Source organism: Strix uralensis, chromosome 7 (assembly GCF_047716275.1).
Source record: "Strix uralensis isolate ZFMK-TIS-50842 chromosome 7, bStrUra1, whole genome shotgun sequence".
Lineage (NCBI taxonomy): Eukaryota > Metazoa > Chordata > Aves > Strigiformes > Strigidae > Strix > Strix uralensis.
Window position 1 is genome coordinate 4562453 of NC_133978.1, and position 22605 is coordinate 4585057.

At 43.8% G+C, this 22605-nt stretch overlaps 1 protein-coding gene across 3 annotated transcripts in view; it reads left to right on the top strand.

Moving 5' to 3' along the window:
* The window catches only part of MICU1 (mitochondrial calcium uptake 1), a 110382-nt gene that overhangs the window by 69016 nt on the left and 18761 nt on the right, over positions 1–22605 (top strand). For all 3 annotated transcript variants that reach the window (XM_074874194.1, XM_074874196.1, XM_074874195.1), the window contains 2 exons: positions 376–458; positions 5490–5687. In XM_074874194.1, coding sequence (XP_074730295.1) covers positions 376–458; positions 5490–5687 — 281 coding nt within the window. The remainder of the gene's footprint in view (positions 1–375; positions 459–5489; positions 5688–22605) is intronic.

The following is a 22605-nucleotide window of genomic DNA, read 5'->3' on the forward strand; positions in this document are numbered from 1 at the left end:
GGAATGTCCTCTGGCCGAATTGGTGTTATACTGTATGGAACAGACCAGAGCTCTTGCTACAGTGTCGCTTTCTGTTGATTGTCATTAGAAATACCAGATGGTGTCTTGCTTTCCTGCTTTTTCCACCCATAAATGGAACAAATTTTGTTCAAGAAACATCTCCTCCTCCCAATCTCTTTGTCGAGACCTTTGATAAAAGGAGCACAATGAAGCTCATAGCTAGAGGTTCCAGAGAGCTGCATTTTCTTATTAAAATTGCAAGAATTATGGAAAAGAGCTTTTGGATAAAGTAATTCTGAATTTGTGCCTTTTTTTATTGAGCTTTTGTATCTTCGTTAACTGGTCTTTGGTTTTTATTGTGTTCTTTTTATGTAGCTCCCCAGAGGAATTTTGAAATTGCCTTTAAGATGTTTGATCTGAATGGTGATGGCGAGGTGGACATGGAAGAGTTTGAGCAGGCAAGTTGACTTCTTAAGGCTGTGGCATCTTAGTCATAACATTGTAGAGGAGCGCCGCACTTATTACGGTTTGTATTTGTGGTTAGTACTGGTTTACATCTTTTCCTTCTATGCTCTGCTGTGTTGCCCCAGTGTCTGCTTTTTTTTTTAACTGAATATTTCAAGAAATAATTTTTCATTGAACCAGGTCAACTGTAAGTATAAACTCTGATGTCCCGTGACTTTGTGACAGAGGTATCTTTACAAGATGTCACCTCCAAAGTAGATAAAGAATTTTTTTTTACAGTACTGATGTCTTAGGATTTTGATCCTACTTTCTTTCAACAGCTTTTACTGTGTTGCTTAATTTTGTTTGTCTTCAGATAATAACCAGGGCAAGCCTGCTTCAGAGAAGAATTTAGCCACTTCTTTCAATGTAATCTAAAAACATGTTTATTGAGAGCATATTTTCATTAGATTCTTTCCCCTACTTCTTACAAGGTTTCATCAACAGGGAGTTTGATGCAGGCTTTTTAATGAGCTTAGTCTGCATGTCTGATACTGGTGAGGTCCTCCCGTAAGATATAGTTTATGATTATGATAGAGTGAGAATAGCTTGAAGACTTGAGCTGTCAGTGGGGAAAAGATCTGACCTCCCCAGGCAGAATGCATGGTTTTCTTGCCTGTGTAGGAAACAACCTTAAGTCTTTGGAAACTCATAAACATCCTGAAGTTGCTGTATATTAGCAAAGCTCCATATGTGTGCTACTCATGAAAGGAAAAATAAATGTGTTTGCAAACAAGGGAACTGGCCAGTTGGATGGGGAGTCACCATCTCGGTTATCAAAGAACAAGGTAGAGGAGACATACCACTAATCTACCTAATATTCATGTGGCACCTGGCACTTCTGTGACCCCGTGTCCCTCAGGGCTGTGTGTTTAACGGGCAAGTGGAAGCTGCTGCTTCTGGGCAAAGGAAACGAGACTCTGCTTAAAAAAATAACCTGCCCTTGTGGTGTTTTTATGCTGGAGGACATCCGTGTTTGGAGAAGGTGAAAAGCTATGTACTGATATCTGAGAACAAAGCAGCCCTGAATAATCTAGTTACAAATTCTTACTCATCAGTTGATTGAATGACTAGTTAACTTCAGAAGAGTCTCTACAAGGTCATGCTTGGGGCACTTGCTATAAATGGGAAGAACTAGTGGCGAAGCATGTCTGTTAAATTAATTCCCCCCCTTCTAATCTTTTGCTGTCATCCTTCTTAAATTATTACCTGTGGGTATGATGTTGTTGTTATGAGTTTGCTCCAGAGCTGTGTAATATCTCTGGTTAACAGTATGTTTTTAGATGCAAACTTTGGTCTATGAGGAGAATGGAGTATGTTTATCTCCAATGTGATATCCCTTCATGTGACAGCTTGTAATGTAAACCCAGGAGTTTGTTCATTTTCCTTCAAGTGCAAATTTGAATACATAGCTATGTCCAGGTTATTTTGCTGTTTGGCACTGCCTCCCTACAAGCTACTGATTTGTACTGGTTGATACAGCTATGAAAAATTCCAAGTTGCCTATTTTCACGAGTAAAAAATGCTGCTCTTCCATTTCCATAGTGCACGAATATAGCACTCCACTGCAGCTATCTGATAATATTTAACAATTCAAAAGGTGTTTTACAGTAGTTACTAATGTTCCAGACCGAAATTAATTATGGAGATAAATGAATTTAAGAAAAGTGGAGAATGGTTAACTGCCTAATAGAACTGCAGTGACGCCAAAGTACTAACCAAAGTAAATGTCATGTTTGGCTTTATTAGCCATGTAAAGTAAGAAAGAATCTTTTCTTGAGGATGAATGTTTTGGAAGCGCTATGAAGATGAAGGTACAAAATTAAATTATCTCAAATCATCCAGCAGGCAAAGGGAAGTTATATGTGCATTAAGTCATATAAAAACCCTTAGGAAGGGGAACATATTTTTGTTAAACTTGTTACATGCGTCACTGCCTCTATATAAAGGAATAAAATTCCTGGTTAGCATCAGAATATTTTGGTGAAGACTGATCTTCCAAAGCTTTCGAGTCAGAGGATGGAGGAGCTGTTTTGGAAAGTGAGAAGAAGCTGACAATATCTTCACAGTTATCACTGTGGCTGATTTGCTGCGCTTCCCAAACAGAATTAAAGCAAACACATAGCTTCAGCGTGAGGCACATATATAAAACATTATACACATATATAACACACAGAATATATGTAAATACTCTTTTTCAGTCCTTATGGAAGTGCCTCAGTAAGAGCACAAAGGATGGCAGGGTTTGCAGATCTGTCCCATAAGCATCTTGCCTGGCAGGGGCAGCTGGAACTGGCCCTTCCAGTGGGTTATGCTGCTGGAGGTGGCATCAGTTTAAAAGAGCAACATCATTTTGGGGAGAATGGGAAGAAAAAGAAGGGCAAGAAAAGGGTTCTCACAGAAGCAGCATACCATCCCCGCTGGCTCTGAGCACGTGGGAATGAATTTCATACTCCTTTTTCACATGTCTGTGTTAGAGACAGCCAACAGCAGGTCTTTTTTTCTCATCAATGTCTGAAAAACAGTAAGAGTATTCATCAAGAAGGAAAATTACTTGCACTAATTCATCTAATATGTAAGTTGGAGGCTTTAACTACCTAATGAGAAAATATTTAATTTCTTCAGGCCTCACTGAAGAGACTCAGATGGGGTTTTTTTCAGTTGATACATATGGTTAGTGCATAGTGCTGAAGAGTTTGGTGCCTGCATCACTATCATCTTCAGCTTTTCATCTTTCAGCATGAAAATTGTTACTTTACTCTTATATTTTTAATTTAAGTTAGACAAAAAGTAGTACACTTGCAGGCAGTGTTAACTTGTGATTTCAAACCATTAACTATTTTAATTGTTTTTTTAATTTTTTTTTTTCCTTGTCTGGTACAAAAGATGAAATGTATCACAAATGCTTGGGTTGAAGTTATGTATAAAAGACAGTGAAACATCTCCGTGCTTTACATCTTCGTACAATCAGTGAACTGTGGGGTAGGACAGCACTAATTGGGCTGGAAGACAACTTCCTGCAGTGGTTGCCTGCCTTTCTGGGTATTAGAAGGACTACCCAAAATAGGGACCAGCCAAATTATTTTGGCTCCAGTGCCCACAGAAGGATTTTCAAAATGTCCAAAGCTTGTTATAGATGGGGAGAGAAAAAGAGGGACGTAGGATGCTGTATAAATAACATCCGGGAAAAGATGCGCTATTGAACAGTCTGCAGTGTGGTAAACACTTGCTTCTGCAGAAACAGGAGCAATTTTCCAAGCTGGTCATAAACTGCATTGCTTCAGACAGTTTATAAATATTTGTCTCCAAAATGTGCACGCAGAGCTCACAGTTAAAGTGGAGCACAAAGCAAAATAAGGAGATGCTATTTACAGTGCAAAAATCCTTCCTCACATCACAGTGCATATTTAAAAAGGGGGAAAAAAAAAAAAGCCCCAAACCTTTTTTGGTATTTTTTTTCTCTGACACTACTTGATTTTCCTTGTAGTAGAAGAATAGCCAGTAGTCTGTGGTTCAGAGGCAGCATTTCAAGCGAGGTGAGCCCGGCAGCGATATGTGGTGTTCTCCAGAGCATCCCCTTTGGGGTTGTTCCAGCGCTTGCTTTCTTGTTAGGAAAATAAATGAACACCCCATATATGACGATAACAAGGTTCTGGCATCCTTTTGACAGCTGGAGCTCTTGGCAGCTGTTTTCCTTCCTCGCTTCCAACTTTTGTCAGCAGGAGGAAGGGTAAAGGCAAAGCAGCAGTGTTTGCTGGAGTTTTGGGAAGCCCGTGCTGTCGAGGCTGAGTGCCGGGCAGCATGTCGGGTGACTGCTTTTCCCCTCCTTTCTCATACTTGTTGTCCTTAATACGAATCCTCTGCCTTGTTGGAAGAGATCAGCTGTTCCACAGAGAATAATCCTGGCTTCTTATATCACTGCAATAGTCATTCAGACAGGCAAGTGCTGGGAAGCGGTGGTGGGATCCTTGGGGATGGAGAGGAGGCGAGTGTGCATTTGGCTTGTCTACCCCCTTAAATTAGCACAAGACCCTTAAAATAACCAACTGTTGGATTTTTCAGGCTGTTGCATCCTTCAGGTTCAACCTTTTGCCATATGGTAGAGGGTAGGGAAGTTGTCTTGCTTGTCCTTGCCCTGTCCCATAGCATCCCCTGGAGTTGAGCAGTGCCTTTGAGAAGGTACAGGGTGCTGCTGAGAGCTCAGGGGAGGAGGATGCTGTTTGCTGCGTGGTTTGTTAACACTGAGATACTGCTGTTACAATGTGTGCTTTCACACTTGGCTGTCTTCCTGCAATTATTCCAGTCTGCTAATAACAGATACTTTCTCATTACTTGTTATTCTGCTGGCGCTGCCACTGAGGTTGTATTTGGGCTGTGGGACTTTTGGGGAGCCCTTTGCTGTGGGTGGGTCAGCCCCCACCTGCCGCTCAGCTTGCTGTACTGCCCCAGGGACAGAGGAGCTTCCAGCCACAGCAGAGAGAGGCAGGCAGCAAGGAGAGGGTGCCCTTGGCTGGAAAAACCCTGGGTTTGTGCACAAGGGGAACGGAAACACCATGCGAGCTAACTGGGTTTGGTGTGAGCTAACAAAGGTGTGCAGAAAAGCAGGAGTGGAAGCTCCAAAACGTGTGCAGGCTTTTTTCTTCCCCGCGGTTTCCTCAGCTTTCTCTCCTCCTGCGACTTTGCTGGGAGCAAGCTGCTCTCTGCTGACCAGGCGTAGGATCAGCGTTAGAATGCTTATCTGCAAACTGGGCGAATTGTTTCTTAAAACTCATTTTAAGCATTTCACGCTCTTCTTTCTTTCAAGGGGACTGTGAAAAACCAAAGCTTAAGTTCAGCCAAATTTTTGAATTGTCATGTCTTTTTAGAATTATTTTAGAAAAAAAAAATTATGACACGGCTGAGCGTTGCAGTACTTCATACCGATATTTGACTGGTCCAAGGCCCAGTGCTGTTTTTGATGCTAACATCCTCCCTCTTGTTTTTAGGTCCAGAGCATCATTCGTTCCCAAACCAGCATGGGCATGCGCCACAGAGACCGGTCTACAACAGGGAACACGCTGAAAACTGGCTTCAACTCTGCGCTGACAACATACTTCTTTGGGGCGGATCTGAAGGGGAAGCTGACCATCTCCCATTTCCTCGACTTCCAGCGCAAACTGCAGCACGATATTCTGAAGCTTGAGGTTTGGGGTTTTTTACGTCTGGGGGAGGGCAGCGCAGCATGGACTGTGCTGCATGACGTGGTTTCTGGAGGAAGAGTGTGGGAAGGGTTCAGAGGGAATCACTACAGCTGTGGCTCATAGCACTCACAGATCAAAGCTGTTGTTACGTTTCTGATGAGCGTTTTGGTACCTGTGACACTCTCCAGGAACATCTCCAGCTTTTGTTGGTAGCTGCTCCTGTGGAGTTGCAGCAGCAGCCAGCTTGTCCCAGGTGTTTGTCCCTCCACGTGGTGCTTGCCTTGCTGTTGCCTTGGCACTGCCCATGGAGATATTTGAGATGCTTGAGAAAAAAAACAGTAGAGGTTGTGAGTGGTCTGTTGCTACCTTACTGGGAAAGGCTTGTCTCCGTCCTAATGAGTGAGCCATGCCCTGAAGGATCAGAGATTATAACATTCCCCAAACGCTTCATCTCTGCTTTTGTCCCCACCTTGTTTACTTCACTATTCTGAATATTTCTGCTATATAAGTGTTCAAGCCTTGTTTGAATCCTACTAAATAGGTGGTCTCTGTTACGTGACCTCCATGATTCACTCCTGGATTGATGTGCTTTATAAGAAATGTTGTCCATCTCTTCTGAGTTTTTTACCTTTCAGTCGATTTGAAGGTCTCCTTTTTTCTTTGCATTACCATGAGTTAGCAGCTCACAATCTCCTGCGCCTGGTCACATAGCCTGAATGTAAGAATCAAGCTTCAAAATTGTTTGTTTGAATAAAGCGAATACAAGAACAGCAACAAAGGACTCCTGGTCTGTGTCTCGGCTCCCAGGTGGAGCTGACTCAGAAACGGTGCCCTTCTCTGCATCAGGCTCAAAGGTTCAACCTGGCTTGACCAAAGCCAGGCTTTTATTTGCATCCAAAATGAGGATTTGTGCACAAGAAGATTCCCTCACCTGTTGAGACAACAGTATTCAGAGTTCACTACTGCTTCAGTCTGATGTATGAATGTCCGCGTGCTCAGGTTGTGTGATCCGGCTAATGAACTGCATTTTATTAAGTTCCTATTAAGTCAGTCGTTGCAAACTTAACCTGAATTTATTCCCTTTTTTATTTGGAGTTTTATGAATCTAAGTAAGAAACTGACCCAAGGACTAATTTTTTTTATAAAGGTTATTGTCCACTTCACTGACTTCCTTTCACTGGTCATTAAAGCAGGTGGTGTGGCTCTGCATTTGCAGGGGGAATAGGCTGATTGAAGGCAATGTTCTTTGTGAACTGGAAAGTGTGGATTCCTCAGTGCTGCTGCAAATTGAAACAAATTAAACACTTTTTTAAGGTTAAGGAACATAAGCTGAAACTTGAATGCAAAGCAAAGAGAAGTAGAGATTATTCTATCCCCATCTGCTGTCCTGCTCTGGTTTCCCACTGCCACGTTTGCTCCAAGGGCAGGTAGCGAGGAGGCACTGAAGTATTTCTGACCCTCTGTTGGGAGTCCTGTGCTCCCTCCATGGGTCCCCATCTCATTAAGAAGCAGTGGGTTTTTTTCTGTTTCATGATACTTGTTCTTCTCTTCCTCCTGCAGCAGTTTAGTATTAATTTAGTTTTTAGGTACTTCAGTCAGTTTTGTGTGTTCCTGGTGAGTGTTAGTTGCCTTTCTAACAAGTTAGTTATTAATTGGGGACAGTACAAGATATTTATGTCTTGGTAAGTTAATGAATATCATAAACACATTGTTAATGAATTCCTGACAGCACCCTTGAGCACAGTATCATGCTGTGCTTAGCATTATTGATACTCATTTTAATTGAAAATTTGACCTATGCAGTGGTAACAGTTCTGTTCTGCCAAACTTATTTTTCTCCCCGAGTTTATGATACTTAGGTGCCCGATTTTTCTTTTCGTAGTTCTCATTGATTTTGGCAATACAGGCTAATTTCTGTCCTCAACATTATGTAACGTGGCCTCTCTCCTCCTCTGCTTTTATCTCTTTTGACATGATATCCCACCTTCTCTCCTTGCTTCACATTTGAGGTGTTTGTTCACGGTGAAGTGGCTTTTCACACAAGTGTCTAGTGGGTTTGCATTGCTCCTTTTCCAGGGAGTGCTCTAATGAACTCAGCCACTTCAAAAATGTGGTAATTCAGAAAAGAAATGTCCCTCAAGTATTTGCCTTGACCCATGCAAATCAAAAGAAGTTGAGAAGTGGAGCTAGGAAATACTGCACTACAGAGCATCAGCTGACTCATGTAGCTGATTTTTAAGGACTTCCCTTGTTTTATGTATCTATTTTGGTAATGAGCCTGTGAGCACAGTGGTCCTTCATCAGCCTCATGCTCGACCACCCATGCAGACCATCTCTGGATCCTTCTCTTGGCGTGGCTAGTGTTACTGGTGGACAAGGAGGAGCAGAGAAGAGCTGGTGGCAGATCTGCCAGGGGCTCAGCTGAACTTTTGTACCCTCTCTACTCATCCTTTGCTGTCTTAGCTAAATGAGTACAGGGTCTGAAGCTGGGATGTTACTTTGAAAAGAAGTTTTTGTTCATGTTCAGTGTCTGAACTCCAGAAAAGGCTTTGGGGAAATGCACCGTGAGCATGTCTGAAGAGTATCTCCTAGGGCTGGTGCAGCCCCCAAGTGACATGGTGCCTCTGGTCTCAAAGTTCTTAAATGCTTGCTCTCTCTCTTCCAAAAGAAGTCTACTTTAAGTAAGACCTTTTTTAAACCTGTTTTCCCTTTGGCTCACTGTGAAGGTGGAAGAGTAGTTTCTGACCATCTGAACACACTTTCTTCTTAGTGATTTTGGTTCCTTTTTTTTTCTTACAGAAATATTCATGCGTATTTCTTATTAAGGTTGAGCAGAAACTTTCCCAGAAGAATTACATCAGACGAAGCCTTCAACATTTCAGTGTTACTTATGGCTGAAGTGCTGACAGCATGTTTAAGTAACTGTGGCCTGGTGTTTTCTTCTTCCCTTCTGCTTATTTTTTTGATGAAAGTACATTTTCCATCATTTTATGGGAACTCAGCAATCAGCTCAGTTGCTGGAAGGCAAGGATGAGAAAAGTAATCCCAGACAGAGGGAGAGGAGAAGCTTTTAACAGCTTATTACAACTTTTTGTGGTTTGGCTACTTTGAGGAAGCTGTGGCCTCCTTGTTGCGTTGTGGGGTGGCCGGGCTTAGCGAAGGCTGAGCCACGGGAAGCAACGCACCAAATGGGGCGGGCTCCCGGCAGAGTCCTCGCCCTTCTTTTACTGCATTCACACTGCCTTGCATTAGTGCCTATGGGAAGACTTTCTTTCATCTTGTTGCTTAGTGTGACAAACGGTGACAAGTTTGTCTGGACAGGCTCAGCAGCTGTAATGTGACCTGTTAGGACAGGTGGTATTTGGATCAAATGGTGCTTTTTTTTTTTTTTTTTTTTTGAGTGAAAGTACTCTGTGAGCTAGGAAGATGGATAGGACTTGACATCATCATTTATGCTATTTCTACTTGTTAGTGTCTGTCCTAGATATTCCTGTGTCCTTGGTGGACCAAGAGGAGTCCCAGCCAGCCCATGGGTCTCTTCCAGCCTTAATTTTTCTATGATTCTGTTAAGTGCATGTAGAAAAGATATGTTAAGCCCTTTGTTCTCCACATCTGTGTCACCTCTGAAGGGCAACCCAAAACCTGCTAACAGCAGCGATTTTGTCTCCATACTTAGTCTTGTTGTATTTCCTCAGGCTTCTTTCTGCCAGCAGTGGGATATGTGCCTGTGGTGTAAGACCTTAATAAAGATTATTTTTTTTTTTTCCCCAAATTGCCTGCAGTGAGATTTCTATAGCATGTTGTTTCCCTGACAGTTACTCAATGGAGGGCATTGCTTCTCAGCTGAATTGGTGAAGCAGGTACTAATCCAGCCCTGCACCTTGTAGGTGTGGGCTGACTTGGCAGCAGGAGATGTTACAGCTGGAGAGGCAAGGTTGTGCTGTGTGGCTTTGAGCAGCTCCACGTCTCAATCTGGTGTGATCTGGAGTCTACGCTTTGAGGTGGTGGGATGCAGCTTCCCATGGAGGAGCTTGCCAGATAGGTTGAAGGGTGAGATCCCCGTGCAGATGCGTATCCCTATGCTTAGACATTGGGATCTTTGCAGATCGTTGTTTACCAAAGGATCAAGGGTGCCCCAATAGCAGTCCCTCCCAAGCAAAAGATCTTCTAGGTGCTGGAGCAGAGAGAAGTAAAATGGGATTCTGTAAGAATATGGCAAAGGTACCACACATCATTGCTGCTATCTGGAAAAATCACTGATTTTACGTGTCTGTTCTGTGACAGGTGATGTGAGGGTCACTTCTTTACCCTGAAAATTGTTTTCATGACCAATGCCAATACAATTACTTCTCGGCTTGGTTTCTGTGAAGAAGGGGTAATGGATGCTCTTCTGTCAGCACATATCTTGTTAGAAAGTCCTAAATCTTTTTGGATCTCAACCCTGTTTTAACAAATATTCTGGTTTCAGAAGGCATTTCTAATGCTTTGCAATCAGGTTTTAGAGTAATAATTTGAGTCCTCAAGTGCCTTTCTGTTCTCAGTCCCCATGCTGGGGTAGTTGGTACCTGAGTAATCCTGTACCAAGTATTAAAAACTACTGTACTCTTACTGATTTACTCGAGTTTTGGGGTTCTGCCTTGTTTTTATATGGGTTTGCAGACTGATACAGATTTTCAGTGATTTGTTAACAGAGGCAACAAAGTTTGCAGTAATGAGTCATGTGTCTTTGTATCTGCTGCTGTGATTTAGGTGAAAGAAAAGAGTAACTTAAATTGTTTTGACTGGCCTGAAAAATGAAGTCTGGCAGAAATTAAGGACTGGCAAAAGTCCTTAAGCTTTGAAAGGAATAGCCCAGAACTCAGACTTTTTGGAGGCCAATTTGCTATCAAACTAACACAAGACAGTTTTTATTTTAAGTCATATGGCAGTCTCTGTCATAGTTAGGTGTGTTGTCTCACAAAGTTGTGCTCTGACTGCTGATCCACTCACCATTAGCTTCACTTCTGGCCTGGCCACTGTGGCAAAATGATGGGGGGTGTAGTGTTTTCCCTTTTTTCTTACGAATTCCTCCTTCTCTGTGTCCTGTAATGGATTTTCTATACTTACATGGTTTTGTCAGTTCTATATCCTCTATACCTACATCTCCTCCTTTAGTCCCCTACTTGCTTTCTCTTCCTTCATGTGGTCCTTACACATGAAAAGACAAACCAGCACTTGTGAAGGTGTCTCTTTAATGGAACAATTAATGGCAGATACAAAAATTGTGTTCTTTGTTAGTGATTTCCTGACCTGGTTGCAGCACTTACCTGAGGTGTCTGTCACTGTAGCATCTCTGATGTGCAAATGCATTAAGGAATGGTTTGAGTCACGTGGGATGCGCCAGTGAGGCTGCGGTATGAGGCAGGAAGAGATAGGCTTTGAAACCATTCAGTATGCCACGGGGCTGATCGTTATATGCAGAAATAAGGTGCACCTCACAGGTCTTCTGTTTATCCAGAGGATGAGCAATTCAGTGGGAAGGTGCAGCAGCGGAAGGGCCCAGGCTCGGTAATGTGTACTGCACGGCTTGAGAGCTCCAGTCCTGGGGAGCACAACTGCCGTAGCTGGGTCGTGAGCGGTGGGAGGGAGACAGTCTGAGCCCTGGGGGTGGTGAAGGGCAAACAGTGGATGCTGTGAGAGGGAATAGGTAAAGCACAGAATTAGAGCAGGGAGAGGAATATTAACATGCGAAAAATACAATTAAAAAGCAGCAGCTTTTTAGGCAACCAAAGAAAAACCCAAAGCAGCTTGGCTTTTATGTTTGTGTTTTGGTGCGTTGCCTGGGAGCTGCTTCTTTGCTAAGATGACAGACCAAGGGTGTGCTTATAGACTGCCTGTGCAGCTGCAGGATGGGTGCGATGAAGCTGAGAGACATGGGACACGGTGGTGGAGGATCAGATCTGTTTACTGCGGGAAGACCTCCTGCAGTGATCCTCTGCTACCCAGTTGTCCCTTTGTGCTATTACACAGCACGTTCAGCCTGACCCTCTTTCTCTTGGCCAATCCCAGCTGACAAAGGCAGATTGGGAATGAAGGGGTCAGTGGATGGGATGTCTTGGAGATCACACCTGTCTCTATCCGAGGCTGAGAGCACACACTATGGGTCTGTGTCACTGTTGTCATCCCCTGACTCTAGCTTCAAGGTAGGTTGATAGCCAATAGCCTTTAAACAACAGCTCTGGAAGGACTTGACATTGAGGTTATTTCCCCCCACAGGTCCTTACTAGGGTCAGGGATGGACAAAGCCATGACGGGTTTAGTGCCAAGGAGAGAGGAGTTATCAGGCTTATTCCTGCAGATCTATATACTCACTCTTTTGTATTTAATGTGTTAGAAGTTTTAGGGAATAGGAATAAGTGTGCTGACCATGACTTTGTGATGAACAGCTATGAAGGTGTAGTGGATGACAGAATTTTGTGACATCCCCAGTGAAAAATGGGATCACCTGACCATTGTGAATAGTTTCATGTCAGGGAACTCTGTAGTTAAGGAGTCACAGTCCAGCATATACATATGTAAGCAGGGAATTTCTAGGCAGGCAGTTGAAATGATTTGGACATTTCATCATGTTTTTGATGGCATTCAAAGCTTCTGGCAGCCTGCTTTTGTCTTGGTGTGTGAATGGAAAGGGCCATGTGAAGCTTTCAGGTTGACTGTACCATCTCAGGGTTTGGGGAAAAGCTGGCATTCATTTTTTTCCCAATGTCAGCCAAAGACTTGGTAAGAATTCAGAGTAGGATGTTAGTATAGAAAAAAAATCTGGAAAGTAGGAATAAGTTATGAGACCGTGGCACGTGCAGCTTAAAGGAAAGACAGAAGGGAGATATAACTGTCTCAGTAAACATGAGGAGTCACTATAAAGAAGACTGAAGTAAGTAATTTTCATCAATCAGTAACGGCAGAGCAGGTAATAAAAGACCTAAATGTGCACCAGGGAAAGCTTAGTTTAAATACAAGACAGGTTGAATTTCAGTCCATTTTTTCCTTAAGAAGGGAGAGTGCTGGTAGGTGGGTAGGTGGTTCACTGTCATGGGTGAGGTACCAAAAGCTGTGCTTCATGCCTCTATCAGAAGATGCTGTAAACACTATTCCTAACTAATTCTTCCCCAGTACAGGCTGCAAAAGCAGGTGGGGAAAGAGTTTGTGCCAGAGAAATCAAACCCTTCCAGTGCCTCACTCTGAAAGGTGGAGGAGGAGTCAGGCATCAGCTGTGGGGTGGTTTGGGTGGGCTCAGGATCAGAAAAGCACATCAGGCATTTGCATGTCAGCTGTGAAGTGCTTGGTGAGCTGTCCTGGGGGTGCTAACTGGTGTGCTTCGAGGAGTGATGGGCACACTGGCCCCTGTGCTTTGCTTCAGTCAACTTCATACTCAGCCTAGGTGAGCACGGGAAGGCCGTGTCTGGCTGTGTGCTCATCTTCAGTGTTCCTGTTGGATTGAAATCAAGTAAAAGCACTCAGACAGCCACTTCTTAAATTGTGTCTTAGCTGTAACTTGGACCCACTCCATCAGCAGTGACAAGTGAGCAGTTGCAGCTCTATGGCTGGCAGCAACACGCGGAGTTTAAGGGTGGTGATGTCGAGCAGGTACCCAGCATCAAGCTGAGAACGTCCTGTGGTCAGCAGATCGAAGTAGTCAGTGGTCCAGAAGCCTGGCAGTGAAGCTGCCGTGGGTGTGACAGTACACGCGCATTGAGGTGCTGCAGCTGCTTGTGAGCATTGCTGGGAAGTGGCTTGAACACACAGGAGCAACTTTGCCATCTCCTCGTTTGGGATGGGTGCTTCATGGACTGGTTAAAGCATCCATTGCAGTGCCTGGTGACAAAACACCCACTACGGTGTATGCTGCTCCTTTGCTTGTATTTCAACCAGGTGACTTAAATGTGGTTGATGCAGCAGCTCTGCAGGGGAAGCTGTTTGAGGATTTTATTGGAATTTCTGTTTATTGCATCATTAGTAGCAGTAGAGGGTTTTGCTCTATAACAACAGGCTCCTTTGGTTTATGATGTGTGTGTAAATCCACCCCCAAGCTCCCACAGTGCAGCGCAGGCAGCAGAGCCTTTCGTAGGACCCCTGCAGATAAAACCCCCAAGAGTGGTATTTTGATTAGTTACATTGCTATGAGAGTGTATGAGGAGGTTTGTATTGCCGAGTCCATACAGTAGAAGGGATCAGCTAATTAGCATAGATGCTTTTGTTCATGTGCACACAATTCAGCTAACCAAGAGCCAGGTAGTCCCAAAAGTTGACAGGCAAGAGGCTGGGGATGTCTGTGTGATCGTGTCAGGACTGCCCCGTACGGCTGCGCTAGCAGGGTGATGTACCTGGGCACGTAAGCCCCGTGCAGAGGAAGGCTTCAGACCCATGCTAGCTCCTACCCAGCAAGCTCAGGATTTGGTGCTGGGTTTTGTGCTCCTAGCGATGTGGGAAGGGCAGGCACCTTCTGCAGCTTTGTTTTGTTATTGCGGCTGTTGCTGAGGCGTTTGCAATGTCCTGGTTAGCTCACAAACATCGAAGCAGACATTTAGGGCTGAGTTTTCCATCCTCCCGTGGACCCTCAAGTACAGTGACTGCAGGAGCGTGGGCAATGTGTTTTATTAATCACAGAAAAAGCTGAAACGTTTATCACCCAGCGGGCTTGCTGTGCTTCCTTGGGTGAGAATGTCAGCCAGCTTCTTAAGCAACACTCGATCTTAAGTGACACTCAAAATAAATACAGAGTCCTGCAGGATAACAGCATGCCAAATTCACTGGTCAGGAAGTTTCCAGTGAGCAATTCTTGTAGCAGATATCCGACTTCGGCCTTGTCCTTCTACTATATGAGCAAACACTTTAGTCCTCTTGCTCTTTTGCCCCTTTCAGGCTCCAAAGACAGAGCTGTTTTGCACCTCCATGCGTTGCTGTGTGTGCCTCAGCTCCTGACTTTGTTTCTGTTGCATTAAGGATGTGGGAGCGGGATGCCAGCATTCCCTTTTCCCTGCTAGGCTGAATCAAACTGCTGCAAACTTATTTTTCTTGGCAAATTGAGCGCCAAGGTCAAGCAGGAACACCATAAATTTTAACAGGCAGTGAGAGCGCTATATTTCTCTAATAAAATTGTGCATATCAGTTCCATGGAGATTTTTATTTGTGTCTTTCAGAGTAACAGTTCGGCTTTGGTACTTGCGGCTCCACCATCCCATGGGTATCCCTGTGGGGAGGCTGGGAACTCGTACTGCTTCTGAACTTCACTCTTTTCTCATTCAGTGAGTGTGTAGGATGGAAAAGCTGCTCCATTCCTCACACCGAGGCACCAGGAGCATTATCAAGGGCAGAAATGGCAGTAATGGAGCCAGGTCTGGAGAGCAGCAGTGGGAGGTGGGTGATCATCTCTTCCTCCTCTCCATCCCAGCAGTCAGGAGAGTGCTTCCCTTTAATTTCTCAGATGTGTCCTTTTCCCATTAGTATTACTGACACCTCTCCTTTACATTTCCTTCCTTTTATTTCTCCACTACATGAAATTGCAGAATGCAGATCTTTCCAGAGCTGGCGAAAGAAATGATTTTGATTCATGAGGATGAATTTCAGGTGCGGCCATCTTTACATAACCTTTTTTAATTGCTCATTAAAGTGTAACAAGTTGCTGGTGATGGGAATTAATTTTTTCCCCTTGCAGGCAGTAGTCGTGTGCCAAGGTCAATGAAGCTTCAAAAGCATCTATCAAACACCTGGTCTGCTGGGATTGCACTGCTGCTGACAGATGTACATTTTTTAACCTGGCTGCTACATATTCACCTAAGCTGCTCTCAGAGAGCAGAGGGAAAGTGCGAACAGGGGAAGCGTTCAGAAGATTGGATTTTTCTTGTGTGAAAATAACTCCCTTTTCTTTCATGGTTTTTTTTAAGATAAAGAGAAGCAATCTACTGCTGGTAGCACTGGGAGCACTTTCCCTGACCTGATCCAGCTGCATGAACCATGTCTGAGTCCAGGGAATCGGGTAGGGGAGAGAGTTAATGGGCAATTAAATAATTTGGATGCTCTGGCTAGTTTTACGAGGTTCAGAAGTGGTTTCCAAACCTGAGGACTTTGCAGTGCTGCCTGCCTGTCGCCGGTGGAGCAGGGACCGCCATCAGCAGCAGGCAGCGTGCCAGCTCGCCACAGCCGGTGTTGCAGCACGCTGGGGCAGGAGCTGCTGCAGCGCTGCAGGCAGGGAGCCTCTCAGCCTATTCCAGGCATCAGAGTGGGGTCGTGGTGGTCGCAGTTTGCTGCTCTGTAAGGATTATCCAGCTCTGGACCGACTTTCCTGGGCAGCGGTGTGCACTGCCCAGCATTGCAGGGTGATGCTCAGAACAGCCTGCGCACGATGGTTCAGGCTGGGTTTGGCATTTCCTCCTCCGCATCCTTCCTGTTTGCGTTTCTCCCGCTGTTGGTAGCTCTGATAATCTTTAGAGCTGTTTCTTCAACTGCTTTTTGCCAAAAAATGTAATTGGGCTTTGTTGGTCCCATCCAGTGGCTCTTTGCAGGCTGCCAGTGCAGGATGTCAGGCTGTATCTGGAGCAGACTGGACTTCACCTTGCAAAAACCAGCGTTTTAGATCCATATGCACTGGAACCTTTCAGCATAATTAACAAAAAATTTTTTTTGAGAATTTTGATCTTTCCAAATAAAAAGCATTTGGAAACTTTTGCCTTCCTTTCTTTTTTGGTAGTAATTTGGTGCCTGTGCCAACACTCTAGCTTACTCCCAAATACATAAATTTTTTTTGGACGGAGGAGGTTGCTGGGATTTGGGAAGATGTATGGTGTTTTCCTCTTTTTTTTTTTTTTTCTTTCTTCCTCTGTCATAGTTGTATATGCAACTTGACAAGAGATCCTGGCAGGCTGTTTCTTCAGAATAGTAAACAGAGCCAGTGCTGCAGTAGTTTGCAGATAAATAATGTATTACAGCCTGTCAAATAAAGCTTTGAGCAAATACCACTTTAAAGGGTCATATATTGTGAGCCTGAATATTACCCTGCAAATCATTATTTCCTAGACCCTTTTGATTCCTTATTACGCACACCGCAGCTCTCGGAACAGGTCACCTTTTTCAACTACCCTTAAACCTGACAGAATTAGTATTAGCGATATTTCTCCTATTGATGTTTGTTTAAGCAGCATAAATAAGCTCAAAAATCATCCCACAACACTTTTCTCTCCATCCAAAAGTCCTTGTAAATTTTTTTTTTTGCCATATCAAGTGGAAATAAGGGGCACGCACATGTCTATTTTTTAGATGTTTGCTTTGAGATTTTAGGGAATACATAGTTTGTTTGATTGTTTTTTAGGAGCAGCCTTCCTAGAAATTTAAGAGCCTGTTAAAATGTAGCTAGGTATTATGCTAATGCAAGTGCTTTAAGAAGATAGAAATTATTTTGCTAGGATGCCTGAAGTTCAGGAATATCTACATCAAATTTATAGAAGATATAGTGAGAAATATTTCTAAAAAATAAAACTAATAAGTTGAAGATGCTGATTCTTGCACAGCAAGAGTACTATGCTTTGTGGTATTTAATATCCCTTTTAAAACTGATGTGACAGTGTTTCATGCTCTTTCCTGGTGTTTATAGACTAGCAAGGCAGTAACTCTCAGATGAACCCGTGCACTGGTGGGTGTGGGCATTATTGCAGAAAAAACAGTGCAGAGTATCGCTTCATCCATGCAGCTCAGCAGTTGGTATTCCTGTCGTGGGATAAGTCCAGGGAATACAGATTCAAGTCCCGAAGCACAGACTGAGCTGATTTCCCCATCCTGTCGTGCTGCAGCTGCTGGCAGGGTTGCACTGTAGAGGTAATTGGCAAACAGCATGGGAAGTGCTACTGCTTTTTCTTTTGGCGTTGCTTTAGGAAAAGTTCGAGCTGTGTTGTCATCCTGCTGCACCGTGTTACGGCTGGGTGTTTCCCTCTCACATTGGTGGGCTTCGAGGCTCTTGCTGGTTTTGGTTTATCTTAAATGCTGTTTGAACCTCTGCTGAGTGCAGCCACTGGAAGGGTGTGATGGTTATTTTAACAATCTTCTTCAGCAAACAAAGCAAGCAAAACAAAATAAGCCCCCGTTCAGTGTACAGACCAAAAATCCAATGCCAGGTTAGGAAAGATAAAAAATTCTACTTTCCAAGTGTGAGGTTTTTACATCCCTTTGTGATTGTACGGTGATGCTAAGCTCTCTCTGAGGGTTTTGGTGCTCTCGCATCCCTCCCCGGGCAGTTGCAGAGCTGGTGTTGCTCTCTTGGGCATAGTTCAGTCTGGTGGCAGCGATGACAATACACTGCTCCCTGGTTTTTAAGCAGTTTTTTATACCTGTAATCTCCGATTATACAGGGTTTCAGGACTGGGTTTTAGCTAGAAATTTCCCATATTAATGCTGTTGGTTATGACAAATTTAATGAGGAAGGGGGAGAGTCATCTGGAATGAGAAGTCTTCCCCTGAGGAGTGTCTGGTACTTAAGCTTGACCTTTCTCTGAAAGAGGGATGTCCTGTGGGCAAGTTAAAATTTCATGTTCTGTTTTCTTTCTGAAGCACCGCTCTGTCTCAGCCAAGGCCATGCCTCCTGCTGCACCAAGCCTGAACTGGAAGGGGCAATACAGCCCTTACCCCATGACATGTGGTGCGCCAGAACTGCAGGTCTGTGCTCATAGAGACATGATGCTGTTTCTACCCTAAAACTTCAGTTTCGATGATATTTCCTGGTTTCCCCATTGTTTCTTAGATTGGAAAAGCCTACATTTATGAGGTGGATGGTCTGAGTCCGCGGTGGCGTTTACGATGCCCCGTCTCCACAGTTAAGGAGGACACAGATGAAGTCCTCCTGCCCGTGCCAGATGGCTCCTCAGCCATCGGAGCTGCTTCATTTCCCAGCAATGAGCCTTGCAGCTGGTGGTGGCAGAAGGAGAGATGAAAGGAAACCAATGTCTGTTAAAGAAGTTCCAGCAAGTTTTTTTGAATAAAGATGTTTCTCATGGTGGTGTCTCTGAATTGATTCAGGCTGAATGCTTCTCAGAAGCTGGGATTTGATTTCTCACAGAAGAAGGTGGATTGAGTTAGTGGGGAAAAAAATAGTGCAGTCTGGAAGCAGGGAGATTAGGGGTCTGTCATTTTATTGGGGATCCTTGTATTGTCTTTCTATAAAGTTATGCAATTATGTGGATTTGGGATTTTTGGATTATGTGAATTATGGATGTGGAAGCAGAGAAGATTGTTTATTTGCCTTCTGCTCTCATGTGATGAACCCTTTCTTCCATGCACTGAAGAAGAGAGAGGAGGGTTATTTATTCAGACAGAAAGCTAAGCTAGAAGGAAGCTTAGCCCCATTTCAGCTTATAGAGGAACATGAAGATGTTCATCCTCTCTGATGGAGTTGGTTTTTTTGGGAGGTGGGACTATTTAACATAAGTTAAAGATTACGCATAGTCTTTTAAATGATTGTAGAAAGTATCCTAATGTGATATGTGGCTACTGGGACTGGGCTAGCAAAGCTGGGTCAGGTTGGCAGTGGGGGAGAGTGCTGTGCCCCATTTCTCCTGCCTTCTTACTGTCCCACAAACATTTTCAATTTCTTTGCGCATTGCTTTGGCTTTTAATGACTTTCAAAATACTAGCTATTATACTTTAGGCTAATTTCTTCAGCATCTTGGGTATCCTGCCTTGCAGGAAGAACACTGGACAGCGTTATATCTCACTATTTACTGTATCCTTGCCGGTGTGTGGATGCAGAATCCGCTGCTGGCACCAAGTGGCCGCGAGTGGAAGCTGCTCCGGAGGTGTTGGACTCGCCGGCCACCTGCCTCGCGTGTGTAGATTTTGGGGCTGCGGTTTGGAGGGGGTAAGACCTCCCCCACGCACTCGCCCTGTTCCCTCCCCAGTTTCCCCATGGTGAATGCTGTGCACGGAGCTCCTCCATCCCACGCCGGCCGGTGCCCTGTGATGCCAGCTGAGCAATTGCCTTGGTCATGCTTTTCCTTTCAGTAAGATATATGAAAGGGAAAAAAGCTGTCAGAGGACTTGTTTGCTTACAATAAATCTCAGTGTGCACTGCCCTGCATCCCATCCTTGTGGGGTTTGGTTGGTTTTTTTCCCTTCTGAGTGACTGAAAAAATAACGTGTACAGTAATGTCACATGCATGAAGGAAAGAATCATGATCACCTGAGGAAGGACACTATTTTTCCTGCCTTTTCAAAAATCTGAGGGATATTAACTTAACACTTCATAGACTGTGTTTTGAGTACTGAAAGAAAAATTGCTGTAGGCTTTGCACCCTCCTTCATTTTCAAGTAGAGTCAAGGGCGGAGCTGTGTTTGGCTGGCCAGAAGACATTCAAGAAGGCAGGAGAACACAGATGTAGTACCTCTGCTCCCAGACAGGGAGGTGGGAAGGGGGGGGTGTCAGGGGTAGATGGTTTTTTTTAGAAGTTAAAATTTTAGAAGCTAAAAGGTTTTTCCACTCACAAATTACTTGAAGCCAAGTTTCTTTATGAATATGCTTTTGTTGCATTTTCTCAGTTCAGTGGTGATTATATTTGAATTTGGAAACTGGTTGGTGACCGGCTCTCGCTTACCAGCCCCTTTCCCGGCTGGCCTTTGCAATGAGCACCACTGTGTGCCTGTGTACGGGAGAGCATGATGCTTGGCTGCCAGGAGTTGACTGTGGGCATCTGTGAGGGTTTTGGTTTAATGTTAGAGGTGTTCATTTTAAAGTGAGATTAACCCAGAATAAGAAGCATTAATTCCATAGTTTTCATTCTTTTTTATTTCTCATGAATAATACTTGTGTGATGTTTTGACTCATCACTGCACCTGATGACCACCTGCAGAAGTTAAAAGTTGGAACCAGTTTCGGAGCCCACAGGGAGGTGGAATGAGTTGGTTTATTCACAGGATCTCAGGACAGTTTTGTAACTTTATAGATTCATATAAGTAAGTTATTTTAGTTCCTTCATCTTAGATTTGTTTTATCTTTATTTTGTCCTTTAATACAATCTCCCAACTGTGTGATAAATTAAAAGACTAAAGCTCTTTTCTCTCACGCAGTGGGTCTGCTGCAGGTGAGGCTCTTGCTGTGATCAATTCTCGAGCTCTGGCAGTAGGATGGGGGCCCTACTTCATTTTCAATAAATTTTGCAAGACGCCAAAAATACTGCAAGCATCAGCATGTTAATTGTGCTCCATGTTTCAATACTGCTGCTCAGATCTGGTGAGATCCTCGTACTTGAATATTGGAGTCATTTTTAACAGATGTTGTAGAAAGGTTTGTCTCCAGAAGGACTTTCCCTGCCTGCCTTGGCTCGTGTCTTTGACAACCAATGCAGTAGCACTTGTTGATTTTTATGTTCCCTGTAGTACAGAAGAATCCCCAGTGCCTGGTCTAGACCAGATTGCCCAAACCCAGAGTTAGCATGTTTTGCTACTCTTCTGCCCGTCCTTTCCTTGTGTGAGTATGGTTGAAAGCGTGCCAGTAGTACCTGTCGGGAAACTTTTGGGCCAGTATGCTTCATTTTTGTAATGTAAAAGGATTAGCGGGTGTCAAGTGGCATCAGGCAACCTCTTGGGTGGAAAAATTTGTCATGTGGCTATTTAGACATACCAGCCCAGCTGCAGCTTCCCACCAAGGAGATCCCTAAAACCCTGAGGACCAGAAGTTGAGAAGGTGAATCACAGGAAGAATAAGCTTTTTTATTGCTTATTCTCTAGCTGTAAATGTTTAGTAATAGGTGCCACTAAGTAAAATAACTTCATTTATCAGTTTTCAAGAGTGACATTTGAGATGCAGAAGTTAGTTGGCATTGAATTTTGTAAGTAATCCTGCTTAAAGCACTCTTGTCTGCCCTTTTCCCAGCTGCATGGAAACATTGATTGGAAATTACAGCATTATTTTTAATGTACCAACTTTTCCCCAGGTAATCCTTAAACTGTAGGTGTGTTTCATCTTTTGTTTGGGGAAGCCCGAGTGAGGGAAGCTGAAGGGCTTGCTGAGACCCTCTGCAGCAGCAGTGGGGCAATCGCCTTGAACATCTCAGTCATGGCTGAAAATGGGGAAAAAAGAGGAAAGCTGAGCTGAAACGATGTGTTTCATCATCGTGCTTCTGTTAAGACTTCTTCAGTGTGACATTTGGAGAATAATCCTACTTTCTTATCTTAAAGTTGGCACAAAAAGGCTTTGTGTGAGCCATCAGGAGAAAAATGAAGATGGAAAGATTTTTTAATTTTTCTTTTCTGGTCTTTGTTGCATCTGGTAGTGCAAATCTGACCACTGTCTGAATGTCTGGTTACAAGAAAACTATGAGGACTTGGCCCTTTTTAATTTTCCCATCTGCAAGACCGCAGGGAGCTGTGCTGCTTGTGTTATCCCATGGAGCTGCACAATGCCTGCTCCTTAATGCAGGGCAGGGGAGGACCGGATGGGTTTTAGATGCTGATTCAACTTTTCTAAGCATATTCACCACTTAAGAGGGTGATTTTAGATATTCGGACCTGTTTCTTATCCTTTAATAAAAGATGCTACCTAAAGCTCTGCTAAAACTTGGGATATTTGAAGGTTATTGGTAGAAGAACACTGGTTTGTGTCTTTTGGGATGAAATTAGGAATATTATAGTAGAAGAAAGCATCGGTGCTGCTTTTGAAACAGTACTGACTGCAAATTTTTGTGTCCCTTGGGTAGTGTAAAACTTCTTCACGTTCTTCGAACATGGCAGAAAGGACTACCTCCACTTTTTAATGAACACATACTTTTCCTCCAAATGAGTTTTCCGTCTCCTTTCCCAGCACACGAGAAGGGGAGAGGCCATGTTTTGTGTTGTGAGTAATCCCCAAAGTCTGTATCAAACGACAGTAAAAACCACCATCTTTTTCTCACATATTGTGTGGGCTACT